Genomic DNA, 20678 nt, shown 5'->3' with positions numbered 1-20678 from the left:
ATTCTATGAGTTATTTAATCTCATGTAGCCTGTCTTAATTTATAACATGACCATAGTTCCCATTTTGCTGATATGTTGATTACCACCCACACAAGGCTTTCAGTAGGTGGTGGATCAAATTCAGTTTTCTCTTTTCCTGTTTAGCAGCATGATCAGCATGTTCATATTTGTATATATAAACTCTGCATATTTAATATCATAGAAGTACTGTATTCCACTGAGTGATTCCTGTAAATAAATTCAGTCAATATGTTGTCTGTCCCATGTTAATCTGGTAATCCAGTCACTGACAAAATGTATTTTTAGATAAATCCTATTTCTCTATAGTGTTGCATTTGAAGACATGGTGCTTCCTCGTCTACATTGTTGCCACCTCAGATTAGAGGCAGCAGTTAGCTGAAATTGCAGCAGAGATTAAAGAAATCACAGAATTTTATTCATAATATAGGTAAAAACAGTCAAGACGCACTATTGAATTCTCTCTCTAAATGATGAAATTTCTACATTTCAAAACACACAGTTGAGGCATGGGTGATGACTTAAACACCTGTCAGTGTGAAAGCCAGGGGGTCTCAGTGGCGAGTGCTAGGCTGATGGGAGACCCCACCTCTAAAACACAGGGGTGACAGCTCCTAAGGTTGACAGTGCCTGAGGGTTGACTTCTTGATGCACTAGCACACACACGAGTACAAACATGCACACATGCACACGATAAGATACTGTACTATGTATGAGACCATATGACATCAAAACTTAAGGTTCCTAAATAAGTCTGCTTTGATAAGCATACCTGGAAAACTAGAAGATTCTAGTTGTATGTAAGCACATTCCTGTAAGGCAGAAAGAACACCATGAGTTCAGGGCTAATTTGAGCTAACAGTGAGTTGAAGGCTTGCCTGGAGTACAGTATGAGACCTTGTCTCAAAGACAAATTGCCGTTGCTAATATGTTATTTTAATGCCACATTAAACATCAGCATTAGGCACAATAAACAGAAATATGGATGACATAACTATTTACCACCATCCTCTTTTAAGATATTTATAAAGGGAACATGTTTATTCACAGTAGGAAGTGAGCTGCTTGCTTCATAAAGCAGTCACTTGTGTTTAGATTAGAACTTTTAAAATTGTAAATTTTACCACACATGAGAAGTGCTCTGTGGTATGCGCTCCTGATTTCTGTTAATAAATAATGTCTTACAATGCTGAAGAAAGGAAAATACTCATATTTTCTTATTTTTCATATAATTAGAATACTTTTAATGAATCAGCATAAATGCTTTTTTCTTATTAAAATGTTATTTTTTAAAAAAATATTTATTTTCTTCTAGCATTGGATTTTATTTATTTAGATTTAAATAAGTATATTTGTTTCTGGTTGTACAATGTGTAGATTTCAAGTCAAACTCAACATCATCTTCCACAATACTAACAATGTAAGTATTCACTATCCCGCCTGTTCTGGTAAAATAAGCGCAACAGTTGTAAGATGGTAAAGTTTGTTGGAATTCTTGAATTAACAAAATTGCAGGATTATTAAATGTGCAAGATTAAAATTCCTGTTACTTAGATATTGTGGAATAAAAAATATGATTTACTTGTACAGAAAAGTATTTTGGCATCGCAGTTACTGATTAGAACTGGATGCCTTGGATATGTGCAAGCATCTGTGTCCATATGTACTTCCTGGGAAACAGCCAGGCATCTAAAATAGTTCCTGCTAGTTCACTTACTTTCCACCGAGAAAGAATTTCACACTGAGGTCAGCTCTGGAAGGGAGAAATTAGAGCAGAACAAAGAATATTTAATCATCATTTTACAACTCAGTAGTGAGAAATCTAGCCGGGAGCCAAGACTTTCCTTCCTACACACTGCCCTTGATGCACTTAGCGTCTCATACTCTGGTGGTATGTCTGTTAAAATACTTGAAAATACTGTCTACCAAATTTATTAAGCAGGTATGGAGAAATATCCTGAGTCAGGCCAAGCTCCTGTTATCCATGAGGAATCTGGACTTTACTTTCATTCAGTGAGAGTAAGTTGGGTGCTTTGAGAACCGTCTTACCATACGACACTGGGACAGAGTACTTTCTTCCCCTTTTGCACTGAGTCTGTTAGACGAACAAATTTTAATAGGAGTCTTAAGACCTCCAGAAAATAATTGGTATCTTTGATAAGATCGATAAATATTCTTTCAGACACATTTAAACATCAGTGGCCATTGTGACATAGTATTTAAAGAAACCGAGAGGCATAGTCAATCTAGAAGAAGGATTAGATGGCTTCTATCCTGTTCCAAATCCTCAGAGAGAAAAAGTGACACCATGGCATTCCTCCTTCCGTCTCATCCATTAGGCTTGTTATTAGCCAGTGTGCAGAAACTAACAGAGACAGTCATAACACTCAGTTTATTTCCCACTGGGTACCTTCAGTTTATTTAGATGTTCTGTAAGATGCCAGTAAAGACATTTATCTTTTCATGAATTTAATGAGTAGAAGAGTCCTCAACTGTGAATTGAAAACGTGGACCTTTTGATGAAAGATTGGATTGAAAATGGTTCTGTTTTTTAACAGACTGAATATTTTCATGACTCAGAATAATAAAATGGAAATATATACTTTGAGGATAAGCCAATTTATATATTGTTGGACATAACACAGACCACCCAGGCCTGGACCCTACTGTTTACAGTTACGGATCTTAAAGTCCATATGCTCTAGATGAGTCAGATCTATCTCTGTTCCAAGTAGAAAGTTTTCTGTCTGCAAAGGGCAATGATTTCACCTTCCCCACCCTCGTTCCTTACCCCAGCTAGTAAAATTCTGTCGAGCAGATTATTTCTGCAAGCAAAGGGGCTTATTTGCAGCTCAGTAATGATAACACTGCTGGGCTTTTCTCGAAGGACAGATGTTTAATATAGTTGGAAAACACTGGAGTTATACTTGCCTTCAAGGCAGTTTTGATATGTGTGTGTGTGTGTGTGTGTGTGTGTGTATGTGTGTGTACATACATACATATATATATACATATATATATATGCACATATTATTGTAAAATTTGAGGTCTAGTGTGAAGCTACATATGTGTGTATATGTGTGTGTGTGTGTATGCACACATATTTGTAAAATTTGAGGTCTAGTGTGAAGCTTCATTTTCCTTTATCCTTGTTTACAAAATTTTAGATTTTATTTTTATTTTTCAAACTTTTATTAGTTCTGTTTTCTTCAACATTTCTATTGAGTTTCCTCTTCATGCCCTGAACTGACTTTACTATTCATTCAGATTTGTTTGTGTTCTCTTTGAATCATTCAGGGGTTTGTGTTCCCTTTGTCTTTACTGAATCTTCTTATGAGTACTCATTTTAATTCTCTATGTGGGCTTTCATCCAAGTCACTGCCACTGCAATCTAATCCATAGAGGTGATACTGTTTCCACTTTCTCATACTTCTTACATTTCTGTACTGGAACTTGTACATCTGGGATTAGCTCAGTGAGTGAAGGGGTGTTTTGTTTTGTTTTGTTTTGTTTTGTTTTGTTTTGTTTTGTTTTGTGTTAGCTCCATTCTTTTAGTTGAGACATTTGCAGTGTCAGATTGTAAAGGATTGAGTTGTTCTGTCCCCATGGACTGATTGGGGTTTAGTTCAGTAGCTAAACTTCCAGCTCACAATCTTTTAGGAAGGACATTTGGTAAAATCCACTGTAGACTATTAATTGCAGAAGCAGCAACTACAGCTGGACAAGCCCAGTCTGCAAAGACCATAATAGTCAGTTACAGACTCAACCCTTTAACACCACTAACTGTTGGGTGAAGGCACAGTGTGGACTCATATAACTGGTTGAGGAGATTAGGAATGGGCGTCTATAGCTATAGATTAGTATCTGTTGAGAAAGGAATGAGGAGACAGTAGATGAATGGGTAAAGCTGGAGTGGTTGGTGTTCCCATTAACAGAGTATCAACATTATTAAAGTTGTGGAGAGTTGTAGCTAAGAAGAAGACAGAATAGGGGAGAGAGTGGAAATGAGATAGGAATTAAAAAGTGTATGGGTTGTGTGTGGAATAATGGGATAGTCCGTAAGAGGTCCAAAACCTTACAGAAAGTCATAAAACCTAATTAACCAGTAAATAAAGAAGCAAAATAATTAAGAAAATTTTTGCAAGAGTGTATTTTTTTTATTTAAAAGACAGTAAAATGTAAAATAGATTTTTTTCTTTTTAGAAATTACAGCATCAGTCAGCATCCTCTCACAGTGATTCATTTAGCAAACTGAACTGGTGGGGGAGGGGAGAGCAGTTGTGGCTCCAGTTCAAACCTGTTAAACCAGATTTGCTGGCATACATTATCCTGGTGTTTGAACCAGTTACCTTGTGGATTGAGTTTCTACTCAGCTGTCAGCGGGTCTCAGCTTTTCCTTGGGTTTTCCCAGCCTTCAGCATAGATTGATGCTTTGAGGAAATGCCCAGCCATTATTCTGTATGTAGTGGATGGCCAGCCTTCCACCAGTTGGCTTTCAGTGTCTGAGGTTCTTATGTGGTCATGTCTGTGCTATTGTGTACCAACCATTTCAGCTGGAAGTGTTCATTTTACCAGGGTTCTGGCCCTCTCTCTGTCCACTTTAGTATTGTCTGTGTAGTTGCAAATCAGACGCATTCTCACTTGTCGTGAGTTCAGCAGCTGTTTCTTAGTCACTACCCTACCTCCCACCCCCATTTTCTTGCCCAGATAGTTGCAAGGCACTTCTTTCTTAGATTAAAGCGTTTCTTCCAAGGTACCCACAGAAAATCTTAGTTTCTTGTTTGTGGATCACAGTTCAGTCTCCCTCCTCACACCCCTTGTTATTCCTTGTCTTTGTGCCCAATTCAGCCTTTGGCTGCATTTCCCCAGCCTTCCTTTCTTTGACACTGGTGTTGGGGTAGGAGGACGTATCTGTCTTCTTGGTAGTCCCTGCTTCCTCAGCAGCTTTGTGTCAGAGTCAGTGGGGGAATCTCCTGAGTGCTTCTTTGGGCAGTTCTTTGGTTTTAGCTGTCATCGCTTATGATTATGGCTTCTTGAGCTGACCTCTCATTTATTTCTTGGACCAAGGGAGCTTCTATTTTCCATTTTACCCACAGTCCTTTCATCTGATTTTGTTCAAAGATCTTTTTGTAATTCTTGATAACACTTGACTTCAGGAGTACTGTACTTTCTGCTGCTTTTGTTTGTTTGTTATAATTTCAGGTCCATCTCTTCTCCATTGATATTTTTGTTTTGACTACTGATTACCCCCTTTAATGATGTGGTTATAAAATAATAGAACAAACCTCTTATTCAGATGCTCTGACTTATGATGGAATTGTGCTTTGATAAGCCCACTGTGAAAATATGTAAGTAAAAAAGGCAGTCCATCCAACCTCTGCCATGTTGTAGCATAGTACACACTCATCATGGTTCCCATTGCGACTCCAAAGCTCACTGGGAAATAGGGCTCACTGGCCTTACTCAGCATCAAAGGAGCCTCATGTACTGTCTTATCAGTAGTCAAGGGAAAGATGAAAAGCCAGAATTTGAGTTGTGGTTCATTTTAAATGCTGTAACTATCTAGCATTGTTAAGGGCTGTTTCACTGAGCATAAGTCATTGCTTGGACCTGCAACTAATTTTTTTAAACTGTAATTATTGACTAAGAAAATAATAAAACACTTGAATACCAAGAGAAGAAAATGCTACAAATGTCAGGAAAGACGTTCTAAGGAAAAAGAAAAAAGTACCTTAAAATGTACTAAATGAATATCTACCATATTCTAGGCTATGATCTTGACCAATGATTTACAGACAACCTCACTGTATTTCCTTCTTGAAACCATCCTCTAGAGTAGTGGTTTTCAACCTGTGGGTTGAGCCCTCTTCAGCAAACTTGTATCTCCAACAATATTTTCATTGTGACGCACAGCAATAGCAAAATTACAGTTATGAAGTAGCAGCAGAAATACTTCTATGGCTGGGGGTCAGCACAACAGGAGGACCTGTATTAAAGGTTCACGGCACTGAAAAGCTTGAGAGCCACTGCTCACTGCACTCTATGGAAGCTGAGTAACTGGCTTCAACTCGTGCATCAGAGACCAGGCTCTACAGTGCAGCAAGACTCCTCCTCCAGCTACTGTAAAACGAAAACTAGCGGGGCTGGAGAGATGTCTCAGCAGTAAAGAGGATTGGCTGCTCTTCCAGAAGGCCTGAGTTCAATTCCCAGCCCCCACAGGGAGGCTCACAACTGTCTATAACTGTAGTCTTATAGCATCCAGCTCCCTCTTCTGGTGTGCAAATGTACATGCAGATAAAAATCCATTAAAAATGCATTAAATCAATCAATCAATCAATCTTAAAAACAACAACAAACCTAAACTAAACCTAGGTGGCTAGAAGGATGGGCTAGCAGTTATGAGCTCTGAGCTATGGGGCTGGAGAGATGGCTCAGTGGTGCAGAGGACTGGCTGCCCTTGCAGAGGAGTAGCTCTATCCCTGCATCGGGCACCCGAGAATTCATGCACATATGTGCAGACACACATATATTTGCACAAAATAAATAAAGTTAAAGGCCTCAAAGGTAATAGGCATTATCAATAATTTTCTTTTGTTTTGTTTGGTTTCTTCTTACTGTTTTACCTTCTCTGGCATTGTTTGATAAACTCTGTACATTGGACATTTGAGTTTTGCACTAATTATGTAGAGAGAGATGGTTTGAATAAAATAAATGAAATCAGAGCTTTAAATATGGATATCAGACATGAAGTATCTGCTTTGGATCTTTTGGCTGTTGAAAGCAAGGCTTTCAGACCAGTCTTAGTTGAGAAGGTGGCTGAGTTTTACTTCCTGAGGTAGAAATGCCAGCAGGACTTGCAACTCTGAAAGCTTCGCAACTCTGAAATGAAACCCTTCCCAACTCCTGGTTTGCTTCCCACATCCCCTTAGGGCCAACACAGGCTACTCTGCCAGCTGCTTCATTATAAATCTGTGAGTTATGCCACAACTTTCAGGAATAAATCCAACCCTATTTGTCATATCCTCCCAAATGTGGTGTAGAGCAGTTTTGGCCTGCTTCTCCCTCAAGGCTGTCTTCCCTGGTGACATGGCTCAGCATATTTCTTCACAGTGGGCTGCTGTGACGTTCTCCCTTCTCACACTGTGCCAAGCTGTTCCCACCTTCATACTTTTTGTTTTGTAACAAGAACCAAAATATACTGAGTATAATAGCCTTGTGCTCTAAAGCACAAAGGCTCTGTGGCGGAATTCCGTATGAACCCAAGTGTAGAATCTTGAACTCGCATGCTGTATTTTCAGTTCCATGTCCCTTCATTACAGAAGGCTGGAGATGTTTATGTTAGATTCTGATGAAGCCTCCTCCATTTAGAGAATTCTAAGAGGTATCTGTTGTGTTTCTAGGCTAAATAAAATGATTCCTTGTTTGTAGTGAAATACTATTTAAGAAATCTTAGTATCTGTGTTCAGGACCCTACCATTTATCTCCTTGGAAACAGGTACATGAATATTATTACATTGAACATTTGTATTTCAAAGACTGGAATCATCATTGTCTGGTGAGCTCAGTGGGGCCCTTTCTGGCTTCACTTGATTCTCCTTTCTGCCTCCTGGGCTCTGGCCTCTGAAGCATGACTTCCCCATTTCTACAAATGTACAAGTAGAATAAGGTGTGGCTCACAGTCAAAAGTAAGTTCCTGCACTTAAGACTAGCAACCAGTACAGGCTTGAGTCCAGAGCCTGTCTATCAGACACTTGGCTGGTGGGTGAACCCAGGCCTTTGACTGTAAGAATGTGGAGCTCTGAGGCACTGTTGCCCAGACTGTGAGAACACATCACTCATAAGATTGGATTTGTGTCTGACAGGATACTAAAAGCTCAGAAACAGTCCCCATGCAGATGTATTGGAAAGCAATGGAGTTTTCACCATGGTAGAGTCTCAGAGTAGAAGAACCTAAGCTCCTCTGGGTCTTAAAGTTTTCACCTCACTTCACTTTCCCTGTGCCCCACAGAGGTCCCTCGTCATGCAACAAGGGCAGTTTGAAATAAAGTAGTTGCTTTTTTCTTTACTCTATTTTGAAGTATATATGTAGTAGAAAATGGTGAAATTGTGTTGAGATGGTTTTAGAAGAAGGAAATAGATATACTTGGAACTCTTACAAAGTCCTCATAGCTCAGCTTTATCCATCTTAAAGGAGGAAAATAGATGAACCCGAATGGTGTACATGTATACATGCACATGGAAGCAAGTGTGGAGACACAAACACAATCCAGGTAGCTGCTGCTGCTGCTGCGAGGGTGGGGATGGAATCCAGCATGTGTCCTATGCCAAGCATAACTACACCCTAAGTTTTATTAGCACCTAAAAATGTTTTAAATCATTTTTGGGGGGAGTAGGCTTCTTAATGTTCTATTCTATTTACTTGTTAATTGTTGGATAGTATGATTTTCTTAAAATGACATTGTATGTATATCTTTCTCTTTTGAAGCTAGGAAAGTGAGAGCATTTTTCTAAAACTCGCCTTTTTAGCAAATGCTGAGTGCAGTTCCCCCTTCATAGTCACTATACTTAACTCAGAAATGATAATCCACACACGGAAATGATATCAATGACTCTGGAGCTAGGTAAGCTCCTTGAATTTAAATATTTGAGTATTTAGTTCCCTCACTAGTATTTAGTGCCTTTATGTTGGAGAGACTGGCAGAGTGCAGCATCCTACATAGAATATATAAGGAGATATCTTCAGTGCTCTTTTAAATTAAATATTTCAACCTTTCATATACAAATATAGTATATATTCAATAATAGTGACTTAATGTAAGGCTTAAAATAAAATTGGGACCATATCAAGTTTGAGTGAATCATGAATTTGCAGCTATTTTGCATGACTTTGCAGGAATTTTAAATTGTGAAGCTTTTCATTTTCCATTTATGTATTTAGACTATGTATATGTGTGCATGTGTGTGTTACCATGTGTAGAGGGCATATCTATTGTATTTCTATCATGGGTACTAGAGATTCAACTCAGGGCATCATGCTTGGCATCAGATGCCCCTGCTGAGCCATCTCGCTAGCTCCAAGTTATGAAGAATCTTAAAGACCATTCAATCCACACTCTTTATTTATATATATGTATATATATTTTCACTTGGAAAATCCAAGGCTCAGAAACAAATTTATCTTTTAAGTTCCTGTAGTAAGGTCGGGAAAGGGAATTAAAAATGAGTTGTTTGGGGTCTAACCACAAGTCTAAAATGGTAGATGAATATTGACCAGAAGGATCAGTGAAGTAAGCCTCTCGGCGTTGTCCCTAGGCCACATGTCAGTCTACACAGCTAGAGGCAATTCCATCCTTTCTACAGAAAGTCGGGGTAACCCTAACACTATTCTGAGGGTTGAAGTCCAAGCCTCCAATGAGGAAAACCAAGTAGCAACAGCTGGCTCTCCTTTCTTACAATTGGAATTATAAGTGATGAACTCCTGTCGCCTATGGAACATCTGATAGCTTAGCTGTGTTGAGTGACACATGCATGGTCCCTTCAGATGTAGTTGGCCTCTCGTGTCTCCACTTCTAACTGAGGCAGGTTAGGAAGAGTGGTTGTTTTGTTTGCAGTGAGAATGAGTTTTATTTTGTTATGGATAGCTTTATGAATGCAAATGGCTTTGCTCATCCAGTCTTGGTGGTATGGGCATTGTGACCTCACTTAACCTCGCGGACGGAGGTAGTAAGCTCATAAGGACAAGTCCTGCCTGGTTAACTTGGAACGAATGTGACTAAAACAGTATTTTAAAAGGAGCCTGGTCATGTAGCTCAGTGGTGAGTACCCTCTAGGCATGTGTGAGGAGTGTAAGAACGTAGGTTCAGATCCCCGTACTGGAAACAAACAAAACCAACTAAGTAAAAATTGTTTTAATCTAGTTTTTGGCCTGATACACAGCTCTAGCCTTAGCAGACTATAATCATTGGCTATTTTATAAAAATGTAATATACATGTGAATGTATATAATTTGAAGTTGGAAAAACTTGCTGTGCTGTCAACTTTGGAAAAGCCTCAATTTACAGTACTGAGTTGACATTGTGTAAAAATCAACAGCTTTTCCCACTTTATAGGGTCGTGCACCAGGTTAAATGTGTGGCACGTTACCTTCTTGGGTTTAATAAAGCCTTGTGTCAATCTGAGGTGGGGCGGGGAGGGAGCTGCCTCCCTGAAGCTTCCTCCAGACATACTCTGAAACAGTCCTCCAGCATCCCCTGCTGCCCTCCAAACAGATTCCAGTCCCCTATCACTACTAGCCCCAAATCTCTCCTGCAGTGTCCCATGCTGCAGGTCTGGCCTTCAGACTCCATCTCTCCCAGGAGACCTTCACAGAGGAAGCTGATCCACTCTTTCCTTCCTTTCAGGGTTGTTTTCTGACTATCTTCATGGCTTCTTCCTCTCCCTAGGGCTCATTTGTCAATCGTGTCTTACTAAAAGGGTTATTAATCTGAATGCTCTAAACTTTCACAACTCTTTCCTTTATTGACTTACTGACTTCTCTTGTACTTCATTGTTCTTGTTGTAAGTGCCCTGTACTTGAGGTTGGAGTCTGCCACCGTCCCAGAAAGGTTTCTTGTTCTTTTGCTGTCGTTTTTCACCTCTGCTTCCCTCACACTAGAAAAATGTGGATCTATTTTCTGTCACTAGAGATTTGGTTTCTTTTTCCTAGAACGCCATATGAACGGAATTATGTATAGTGTCTCTAGTTGACTGGCCTTTTCCCGGCTCTTTTAAAGATGCTCCCTTTACGATAATGTACTTGCCCTCTTCATTGTTGAGCACTATTCTCTCTTATGACTCTGTCACAGTTCATGTCTTCATGTGCTGATGCAGGTCACAATTTTGTCTGGCAATTAATATTTCATGTATGTCTACTTACAATTTGTAAAGTCGCTGTATGCTAAGTTGATTGTATATGTATTCCTGAAAGAGGCCTTTAATTATGAACCATGGTAAAATCAATACGGTATTGGTTCCAGGAAGATATTATCTATCTCACCATAAGTTTGAAGCCAGTGAGCTTGCTGTAAGTCAAGGCTGTTCACTGTTCCTGACTTCTGCATGTAAGGTAGTAGTTGCAATGCTGGCTCAGTCTCTGTAACCGTGATGTCTGCAGTAACAGCAGCGGTGCTAGCAAGTAGCATTTGAACAGTATGAGATAGGCTCTATTATTTACAGTTTCAGTTGGAGAAGCAGGGACAGAGTTTAAACAGCCTGCTCATGAGTCTAACTTTATAATTACACATTGACAAATGAATAATTGTTCAAACAAATAATATTTGCTTTATCATTCCTTGGGAGTAGTGTTAATTACACAAGACTGAAGGAAAATCAGCTTCTCCCTCTAAAATGACACGTTTTGTTGTCCTTGCTTCTTCCCAGAGTAAAGGAACGAGGTCACTCTCAGTTATATGCACACAGTGGAACCCATATTGTAGTTGGTGACATTGAGGGTTTTGGGGACAGGGCAGCCTACATGAATAGTGCTTACTATACTAAAGCTCTGGAGTTTTTTGGTCCTTTAAAAATAATATTACTTACATTTATAGTCAATTAAGTTTGATATTTTATCTTCTTATGTTCATTTTGCTATGGTCTTGACTTATTTTTAGCCATGTTTGAGTTTTTCTTTAACATTGTTTGATGAGCATTAGCAGAAGGTTACTGTGATTAATTAAATGAAGGTCACTCCGTGGCTTCATCTTTTATCTAAGAAACAAAATAAAGGAACAATACACACTTTAGATGTTCTTAGTATCTGTTGATTTCAACAGAATTTAGTTGGTAGGTTACTATTTTGGAAACTTAAGTAGATATTACTAATGATATTACATTAAAAAAAATGGAGTAGTTTGAGAGGGAGATGCTGTGAGTCATCCTGCTCCCCATAGGAAGGGGCCTTTCTCCTAGAGGTGAAAGTCATTCCTATTTCCACATGGCCTGTGCCACTTTCTTTCTGTGTCCTCCCCACCATGCTGTAGCCATCTTAAACCTCCACTGTTGCTGACACCCAGTTACCTCTTGTTCCAGGGTATCTGTACCCCTACCTCTTCTGTGTCTAGTTTTGCATTATGTTGTCCCTTGACCTTGATATAGAAGCCAAGGCTGGGTGTCCCTCCATCGTGCCTTGCTAGCATCATATTTTGTATATTACAGTTCCTTCTGTACTATGGTACTGGTACTTATGTGTGTGACTACTTCTCTGGATAGTGACACTAATGCAGGGCAGTGATGCTGGTTGTTCCCAGCACTTGAGGACTTGCATGGTGAAAAGTAATTGTCAGTATTTAAGGGTTTGAATGAATGCATAAATGATGAAGCAATGCCAGCAATGTCCCAACATGCAAACGTTATGGTCTCATGTCCTTTGCTGGATTGCAGTTTCTGGTAAAGTGATAAACATGCCTGCCAGCAGTGGCCCCACCTTTTAGACCTGATATAGTCATATTACAATGGCAGTTTATTTCATTTTAAAAACACCTCTGCATAAGAAGAGGCTGGAGCCCTCTGTTTCTGACTCACATGCTTATGTTCATGTGCTCAGCAGAATGAATAAATTAAAAGAGCCTGTGTGCTGGTTGAGTGCTAGGAGCTATTGATAGGTATTCAGGTTGCTGATTCAAAACGAAATTGTTTCAAAACCTGAAAGCCAAAATAGACAAACCCCAGAGTTTCTGCTATAGAAATGAATCCAAGGTACTTGGTGCCTATTTGGAATATAATTGCTTCACAACTGGTAGATTTTTTCATTTTTAAATAGATTAAATTTTTCTTTCAATATATTTTTACTAAGCGTTCTATCTGCTGTGCAATATTGTTGTCAGTTCAGTGTAATGAGAATGCTTGGAACTGTCTGAAGGACTAAGGGATTAGTAAGGAATCTTAAACTGTACACAGTTTATGCGCAACTGTAAATACCTAATGTGCTATAGAAAAGCCTGTTACCAGAAAGATCTTTTATCTAATCACCCTGCTTGAAATTAGTGTGAGAAACATGGACTAATGGTATCATGTTCTGTAGAAAAGAGGAATTTTGTTTTGAATTTCTTGAGATATTCTAAATAAACCTAATTGATTCTCAGCAGTTACATGTTTGGCATTAATAGTAGACAGGTGCTGCTGTTTGCAGGCGTGTGTGGTGCCTCCATAGGAGAGCACACATCCCCTCTCCTGCGTCCACCGTACCTGGCCTTGGGATGTGCTTTGGCTGAGTAATTTAAGTGGAAGTGACTTATGCTTAATTAGAAGCAGGAGTCCAGTTTTCGACATTTTCTTTCTTTCTCCGCTTGACAACTCACATTCATTCCAGATGGACATCTTTCTATCACATTAAGACAAAATAAAGATGGCCACTAGTCTACCAATAGCCAGCCCTTGATACACATGTGGCATGAGCATAGAATAAACTTGTTAGAAACCATTGAGATTTTGTTTCTGAAACTTAACCCAGCCCCCTAGTTCCCAGGCGTTAGCATGAATCTGCAGAACCACATGGAGGATTTCTTGTAACACATGTTGCAATACATCCTTTGGCTCCACTGTTGGAGTCTCCAAATGCTGTGGATCTAGAGAAAGAGTCCACGCCTGCAGTAAGTCAGTGGTAGCTTCCAAGGCTTTACATTTCTCACATGGAAAGAAGCTGTTTTGGAGGGGAGGCAGTGCAGAAAGGCAGCCTCAAGTCTTGACCAAAGCATGCTTTCAGGCAAATCATGGTTTGAAAGTGTGGAGCTGAGCGCCTGTTCCTTTAAGCATGCCCTTTGTAGCATGTAAAGTTTGTGTAGCACCAGCTGAATGACTGCCACTGTCTTGCTTTGCATCTGTGGTTATCTTTGGAAACTTACAGATGCTTATCTCTCTATGGTATTTCTTCTTCACAGTCAGAACTCAAGCTAGAGAGCGAGCCATTCAAGGTGGACTTCCTGTTGTCTTCTGATAGATGGAACTAAACTCTTTGGGGAGAGTTCTCTTCTTTGGCATACATTTCTCAATAATGAGAGACTAATGTTAATATTTTCAGGTAGCTGATCACTTTACTCACTGTGAAAACTCATTTGCTATATTAATGACATAGATACCAATATATTTGAAATACATTATTATGATCTATTTAAAATATTTTGTTCCATCTTTTTCCCAATAATTATGGGAGGAGAAAAAATTCATAATATTTACCAGTCTTGAGGTCCTTTAAAATAATAATGGTTATAATTAATTGCATTTACTATAAAAAGTTTTATTTCTAGCAATGCTATGAATTTGAGGCACTTGCTAAATTTTTCTTGAACTTGTGTGAAAAGTAATTTCAGTCTTATTCCTAGTACTTTTAATGTGCCAAGTGTGAGCAGGCATTCCTGGTGAGGAGCCTGCAGCCAGACCCTTCAGCCTGGGTCCTGGAAGTCGCCTTCTACTCCTTTTTGTCTTCAGGCTTGACCACCACAGCTCTACAGAAATGTATCCTATTGACATTTCTCTTTGGGTGATTCTTGGCTTTTAAGCTATTGCAGAAAGCTTGGAACACTACTTTTCCTAGTGCTTGGATTTTAAGCAAAACCCATCCAAGCTTTTCCAAGTTTAAGGAGAAATCTGATTCTGTTGGAGTTGTTGCTGTGCGTTTAAGCCCAACTGTTTCTGATTTGTATGTGGGACACAGCAGAAGGCAGTGCACAGTAATCATTTGGAGGTTCACACTCGGTTCCCTGCACATGCTGCCTGCCTCAGCGGCATTCTTTGGGTTCCTGGGGACCAACCCAATCCCCAGGGCTCCAGGCATGAAATGAGCGTTCAAAAAAATATTTATCAGAGTAAAAAGCAGTATTGTTGATTCACTTGAAAGTGCACGAAGAGGATTTATTGAGATTATTCGGAGTTAGGATTGCTCATGGAGAAACAAAACAAACTTTCCCAATTTAATTGTTGTTCTTCTAGCTCTGGACTGCTGTGTATGGTATAACTTACAATAAGAACACATGGTTTGTTCTATTTGTTATGTTAAGTGGTATATGGAGGCTGAAACAAAGCTCCACTGGTTTTTGTTTGTTTTTGTTCTTATTATTTATTTTAAGTTTTTAAAAAAAGATTTATTTATTTATTGTATGTATATGTGAGTACATTGTTGCTCTTTTCAGACACTCCAAAAGAGGGCATCAGATCCCATTCCAGATGGTGTGAGCCACCATGAGGTTTCTGGGAATTGAACTCTGGAAGAGCTGACAGTGCTCTTAACTGCTGAGCCATCTCTCCAGCCCCACGAAGCTCAAGCTTATTATTCAAGTAATAATAGATGTAAGGAGAAGGTTCTGCAGTGTACATTTAGGCATTGTAATGTTTTAACAACACATATCCTAAGTCTGAATAGTAACTTTGAAGCAGTCAGCTTAACCTATTTGCATATGCACTTATGATTAAGACATTACAAATTTAAAACAAATGTAAAAAGCAATTTATTCTATTCCAGTTTTTGTCATTTGCATGATAAGCAAATGTAATAAAATATACAATTATTGGTCAAATCTCATATTTGAATTATGATTTAGTACTAAGGTATATTAGTACTTTTAAAAATGAGGTAGAAAATAAACTACAAAGCTTTATTATTTTGCAAGAATAAAAATTTAGTTTATTAAAAACAAACTACTTGAAATTGCATGTTTTAGATTTATTTACTCACTTCTCTTATATAAGTGAGTGTTTTGCCTGTGTGTATGTATGCACACCTTATGTGTGCCTAGTGCCCATGGAGGTCAGAAAGGCTGTTGGCCTTTCTGGAGTTACAGATGGGTTTGAGCTACTGTTTTCATGCCAGGAACTGAACCCAGATCCGCTGCCCGAGCAACAGGTGCTCTCAGCCACTAAGCTATCTCCTCAACTCCATGAATTTCCATTAGAATGAGCAATCATGACCCTCAAAATGTAAGGCATTTAAGTATATGCATTCATTCTTTTTAGACTTTAAAAAATTTCCATTGGATTTATTCCAAATTAATTTGTGGTTTTGGTACCAATGATACAGCAATTGAAAAACTCCAAATTTTGTTGATACATGGCTGTTATTATCATTGGTCATTTTTTTCATAACATCAGATTTGTAAAAATCTCAACATTTGAACTCTGAGCAGTTTCTTTTAAAACCAGTTTTTCTAGTTTGTCTTTCCTTTTTCATCTCTGTGCTCTCACGTGATTTCTGTGAGTCACAATTTAAGTCTAAGGTTGGAAGTGATGGTTCAAGTACTTAAGGCACGATGCAAAGGTGTCTGCAGTCCCTGGATGACCAGCAAGTTGCCTGTTGTGTAGCAGATGCTCAGTTAATTATCATTGAGGGGATTAAGGTAGAGTGTATACCGTTAGCTACATGTAATAGTTCGGTTTCATGGAAACTGTTCAATGAGTCAGAGCCAACGCAGAGCACCGAAGTATAGGAGTTGATACATGATAAATGTCCTCTCCCCATATTTTGGAGTGTGTGTGTGTGCATGTGTGTGTGCCTGTGTACATGTAAAAAGTAATTGAGCCTTACAATTCTTTCAAGGTTGGTTAAAAAAATTATGGCTATATCTATAAACCTTGTAACTATCAAGATTTTCCTATAACATGCATTTTTTTTTTTTTTTACGAAGAAATACTATAAGTGAAACTTAGGGAATATTTTATATTGATTACATTAACTTAACGGAATCGTTGAAAATTAAGCAGAAAAAAACAATTTCCATTCTCACTGTTTTCAGTGTCCTGGGGACTATAGACTGACTGAGGCAAAAGTGGCAAGTCACACATTCTGTGACCAATGCAAAATATTTTACAACTTTGTGAAATTACAGTACTATAGAAACAGAACCATCAAAACTCAGATATCATGGTATTTATTAACAAAGCATAATCTAACATTTTCTTAATGATATTTTGAATTCCTTGTAAAGTGCATTTAGAGGAAAGCTTGCCAGATAGGTTGCTTCCTTGGCACAAGTTCTTCCAGGGGTGGCTCTGTAGTGACATCTGCTGGTGAGGGGTGTAAAGTGCATCTCAGAGTGTCATGCAAGTCATTTCACAGGAATTAAAGTAAGCTTGGGGGAGAAGACGGCGTTTTGTACAGAATTGTCTCTTTTACTATTACTTACACATCTAACTCAAAATTTGGACATTTGATCAAGGATGCTATTTTAATAACATAAGTATTAGACTCTGCTTCCTGAAATGCAGCCTATAGTTCCATCCTGAGTCTTTGATAATAGTTGTATATCTACTGAGATTTTTGCTGCAGAGCTGAAAACCCCTTTCTCCGTTGCCATCATTGGCTTCTTCTTACACCTTACATTAGCATAGAGCCTTGCAAAAGTAGACTGGGGGCTGAATTATGTTAGTTTATGCCATCTATCTGCACAGACTAAATAGCAAGTTTAGTCACACATGAGTTCAATGTATTAGCCCTATGGACAGTTGAAAATAAAGTGAGACTTTATTTTAGAGAACTTGATGAAATGTCTTTCTGTGTTATGCTTATGGATAAATCATGCATACATACACATGCACCTGACACTTGTACATCTGTACTTGGTTCCTTGTTTGTGGTTGTATCTAGCCTCCCGTGTTTACACACTGTGTAAAAACTTGTCCCCCATGCTCCCCAGACCTTCATAGTCAGCGCCGGCATCCTTTACTATCTGGTATTCAGCTCAGGCATATCTCACTCTTATATTTCCAAAACAAAGCTCATTTTCTCCCTGAATCCTATACAGTTTCTCAAGTCAGTAGATGGCTATTGTGTTCTCTTTGCTTTAACCCAGATCTGTCAGTAGGTATAGAATTCTCTCTTGTTTACTCCACATTCAAACTATGAAGAAATTTTGATTGCTCACCCTTGACATATATTCACGTTCTTCTCCTTTCCCTTCCAACTGTGGCCACCGTCCCCAGGCCTCTAACTCAGCCTTCCTATCATCTGTTTTCCGCTCAGCGGCCGAAATATTTCTCATATAACTTTAGACAGATTCTCCTCTACTGAGATCCTTTCAAAGTCCTTCCCTTGCCCAAAGGCGCCTCTGCATGGTAGAAACTCCCTCCGTTTCCATGGCTATATTTCCTACCATTGTGCCACTCACCTCTTTCCCTCAGTTCTAGCAACTTCTCTCTCTTCTGTGTGCACTCAGGACAGCTCTGTACTTGTGGCTTCAAATTGAAATTCCCTCCCTCAGTTCCTTAAAGTTTGAAACTGATAATCATCCGTTGCCTTCTTAAAGCTTGACAAAAGGAAAAGCCAGGTCCTCCCTCCCCTGCCTTGTAGCCCCCCCCCCCATATCAATTATTCTGGGTCTTATACTTTTGAACCTCTCCCGCAAGGTGCATGTTAGATGAGAATGTGATGTTCTTGTGTCCATGGATGTGTAATGGAACCTAAGCCAATTCCTGCACATGGTAGATACCCAATAGGTAATAGATACTTAGATGAAGACTTGATTTGCTCTGCCTTGTAAACACCAAGGCCATAGCAAAATGAAGAGCTTTCTAGTGGGGTAACCGTGTGCTTGGGAAAATCACATTACTTAAACTTATGTTTTTCCACCAAAAGAAAGTGTTTCAAAGAAATTTAAAACCCATACTCTAGATTGGTGGGCGGTGACGGAGTGGGCAAGGGACCTTGTTGAAATCTTTGGGTCATGCCTTCCACATTTAACATAGATTTTCAGTAGTGTTTCAGTTAAGTTAATACCTGCACAATACATTCAGTGTCAAAATGTGGGGCCACGTTTTAAAGATTCTTCTTGCAGAATAATTACTTTATTGTTCTTTTGACCCTCAGTTACCTTAACAAACCTTAGACACGTGAATGGGAGAAAGAACAACCCCTTTTGAATCCATGTTAAGACTTTATCAATATGAAGTGCTTCCCACAGGGTTCTACTGAAGAGCCAGACTTTGATCATAATGAAATTGCAAATTCATTTGTATACGCCCTCTTTATGCTTGAAAGCTACTTTTTGATGTTTGGTCTGCAATTAAATGTATTGTGCAGAGCCACAAATATGTCTTGCTGACTAGACCAGGTTGTCAGAATCTTTTAACTATTCAACACTGCACAAAGACAAATGGACATCTTTTAACAATGACATCCCAAGACCAAGGTTTATTCCCAGCTGTACATAATCTTTTAATTGATCTGCTGCTCTCTCTTTTCTAGTCACAAGGTCCCTTGCCCACTCCGTCACCGCCCACCAATCTAGAGTATGGGTTTTAAATTTCCTTGAAACACTTTCTTTTGGTGGAAAAACACAAGTTTAAGTAATGTAATTTTCCCAAGCACACGGTTACTTTAATTTATAAATTCCTTTGCCTTCCTTCACATTCTGTGTAGATATTTATGTCATGTATTACCTAAATGTAAACTTTTGCTTACATTTCCCACTGTCAACATGACCACTAAGTCAGTCACCATGTTTCACTGGCATAAAGCTTAAATGTTTTAAAACATCTTCACGAGGCTTAAATATTTGTAAATTTTAGGTCACATACAAATAAAATTTATTTTAAAATTAAGGCAGTTGTTTCATATATTTTCTTTATGGCTTGTCATATAGGTGACAAGCAGAATGAATTGTCCACTTACATTTGAAGATGCACTTTTTAAATTTGAGTCCAATGAGACTGTCATTTTGTCATTAATCATTACAGAATTTTTTCAAGAGATTTTGATAATAAATACCCCAGATCCCTTTTATGACTGATTATATCAAAGGCTCCTTGTTGGTATAACCTTTTTTGCTGAAAGGGCTTTTGAGTATTTCTAATGTCTTTAAGTCCATTTTAAATACTTAGTGTTAATCTGAGAATTTTAATTACAACATAGCCTGCATCTTCCCTGGCTAAAGACAATGAAATTAACAGGAGGATGGGAGGGAGAAATGCTTGACTATTCAGATTATCACTGCCACTACCCTGCACCTGGAATTCTGAATTCGATTAGTCTGTTAGTCCTGTGGCCTCCCTGAGGTAAGGTTGTTGCAGGTCTTGAGCACCCACGAAAGTACAAATGCACACAAGCCTACCCCCCAGGGCTGTGTTGTTATCAAAGGAAACATGACTAAAACTCCTAAACTGCACAGCAATGATAAACGTTCAAGAATTACTATTTAGATTCTTCTCCTCCCAATCTAAGTCTGTGCCTATCCCATGTTCTCTTCCTGCTTGGCCTTAACCAGTGGCTTTGTGGGATGCTGCAGTGAACTTGAAGTCTCTGTGCCTGCTCGGGCCTGGTTGCACCTCTGAATTAAGAGGCAGGAATTGGCGCGGGTGAGGTGCTCAGAGAGTGCATGTGCTGCCCTACCTCGTGGGGACTCAGCCCCCAGGGATCAGGAGGGATGAAGAGCATCTTAGCCGTGTTCCAGATCCAGTGGAACCCTTAGGATATTGACATTAGCATCCCTTTCCCTGGCTCTGAGCCCTGAGTTGTGTTCCTATGCCAGAGGAAATCTTTAGTATACTAGTTGTTTTGTGGAAGGGGACTTGCTGTATTTTTCATTGCTTATGCCATTATCGAAAATTTTTACACTTTAAACCATTTTTAGGAAGGAATGCTATTTTATATACTACTTTATATTCCAAAACATGTCATTTTATGATTGTGAATTTTTGTTTTA

The 20678-nt window shown here is 38.9% G+C and overlaps 1 protein-coding gene across 7 annotated transcripts in view; it reads left to right on the top strand.

Moving 5' to 3' along the window:
• Tmem135 (transmembrane protein 135) overlaps window positions 1–20678 on the top strand; it is a 264682-nt gene that overhangs the window by 218858 nt on the left and 25146 nt on the right. Inside the window, exon 8 of one of the 7 annotated variants that reach the window (XM_030243018.1) lies at window positions 1396–20658. The exons of the other annotated variants lie outside the window; for them this stretch is intronic. Coding sequence (XP_030098878.1) covers window positions 1396–1442 — 47 coding nt within the window. The 3' untranslated portion in view covers window positions 1443–20658. Of the gene's footprint in view, window positions 1–1395; window positions 20659–20678 lie in introns of those variants that run through there. 7 annotated transcript variants of the gene reach the window in all.

Source organism: Mus musculus, chromosome 7 (assembly GCF_000001635.26).
Source record: "Mus musculus strain C57BL/6J chromosome 7, GRCm38.p6 C57BL/6J".
Taxonomy (NCBI): domain Eukaryota; kingdom Metazoa; phylum Chordata; class Mammalia; order Rodentia; family Muridae; genus Mus; species Mus musculus.
Note: the sequence above shows the minus strand (reverse complement) of the source record. Positions and strands in the feature narration are given on the sequence as shown.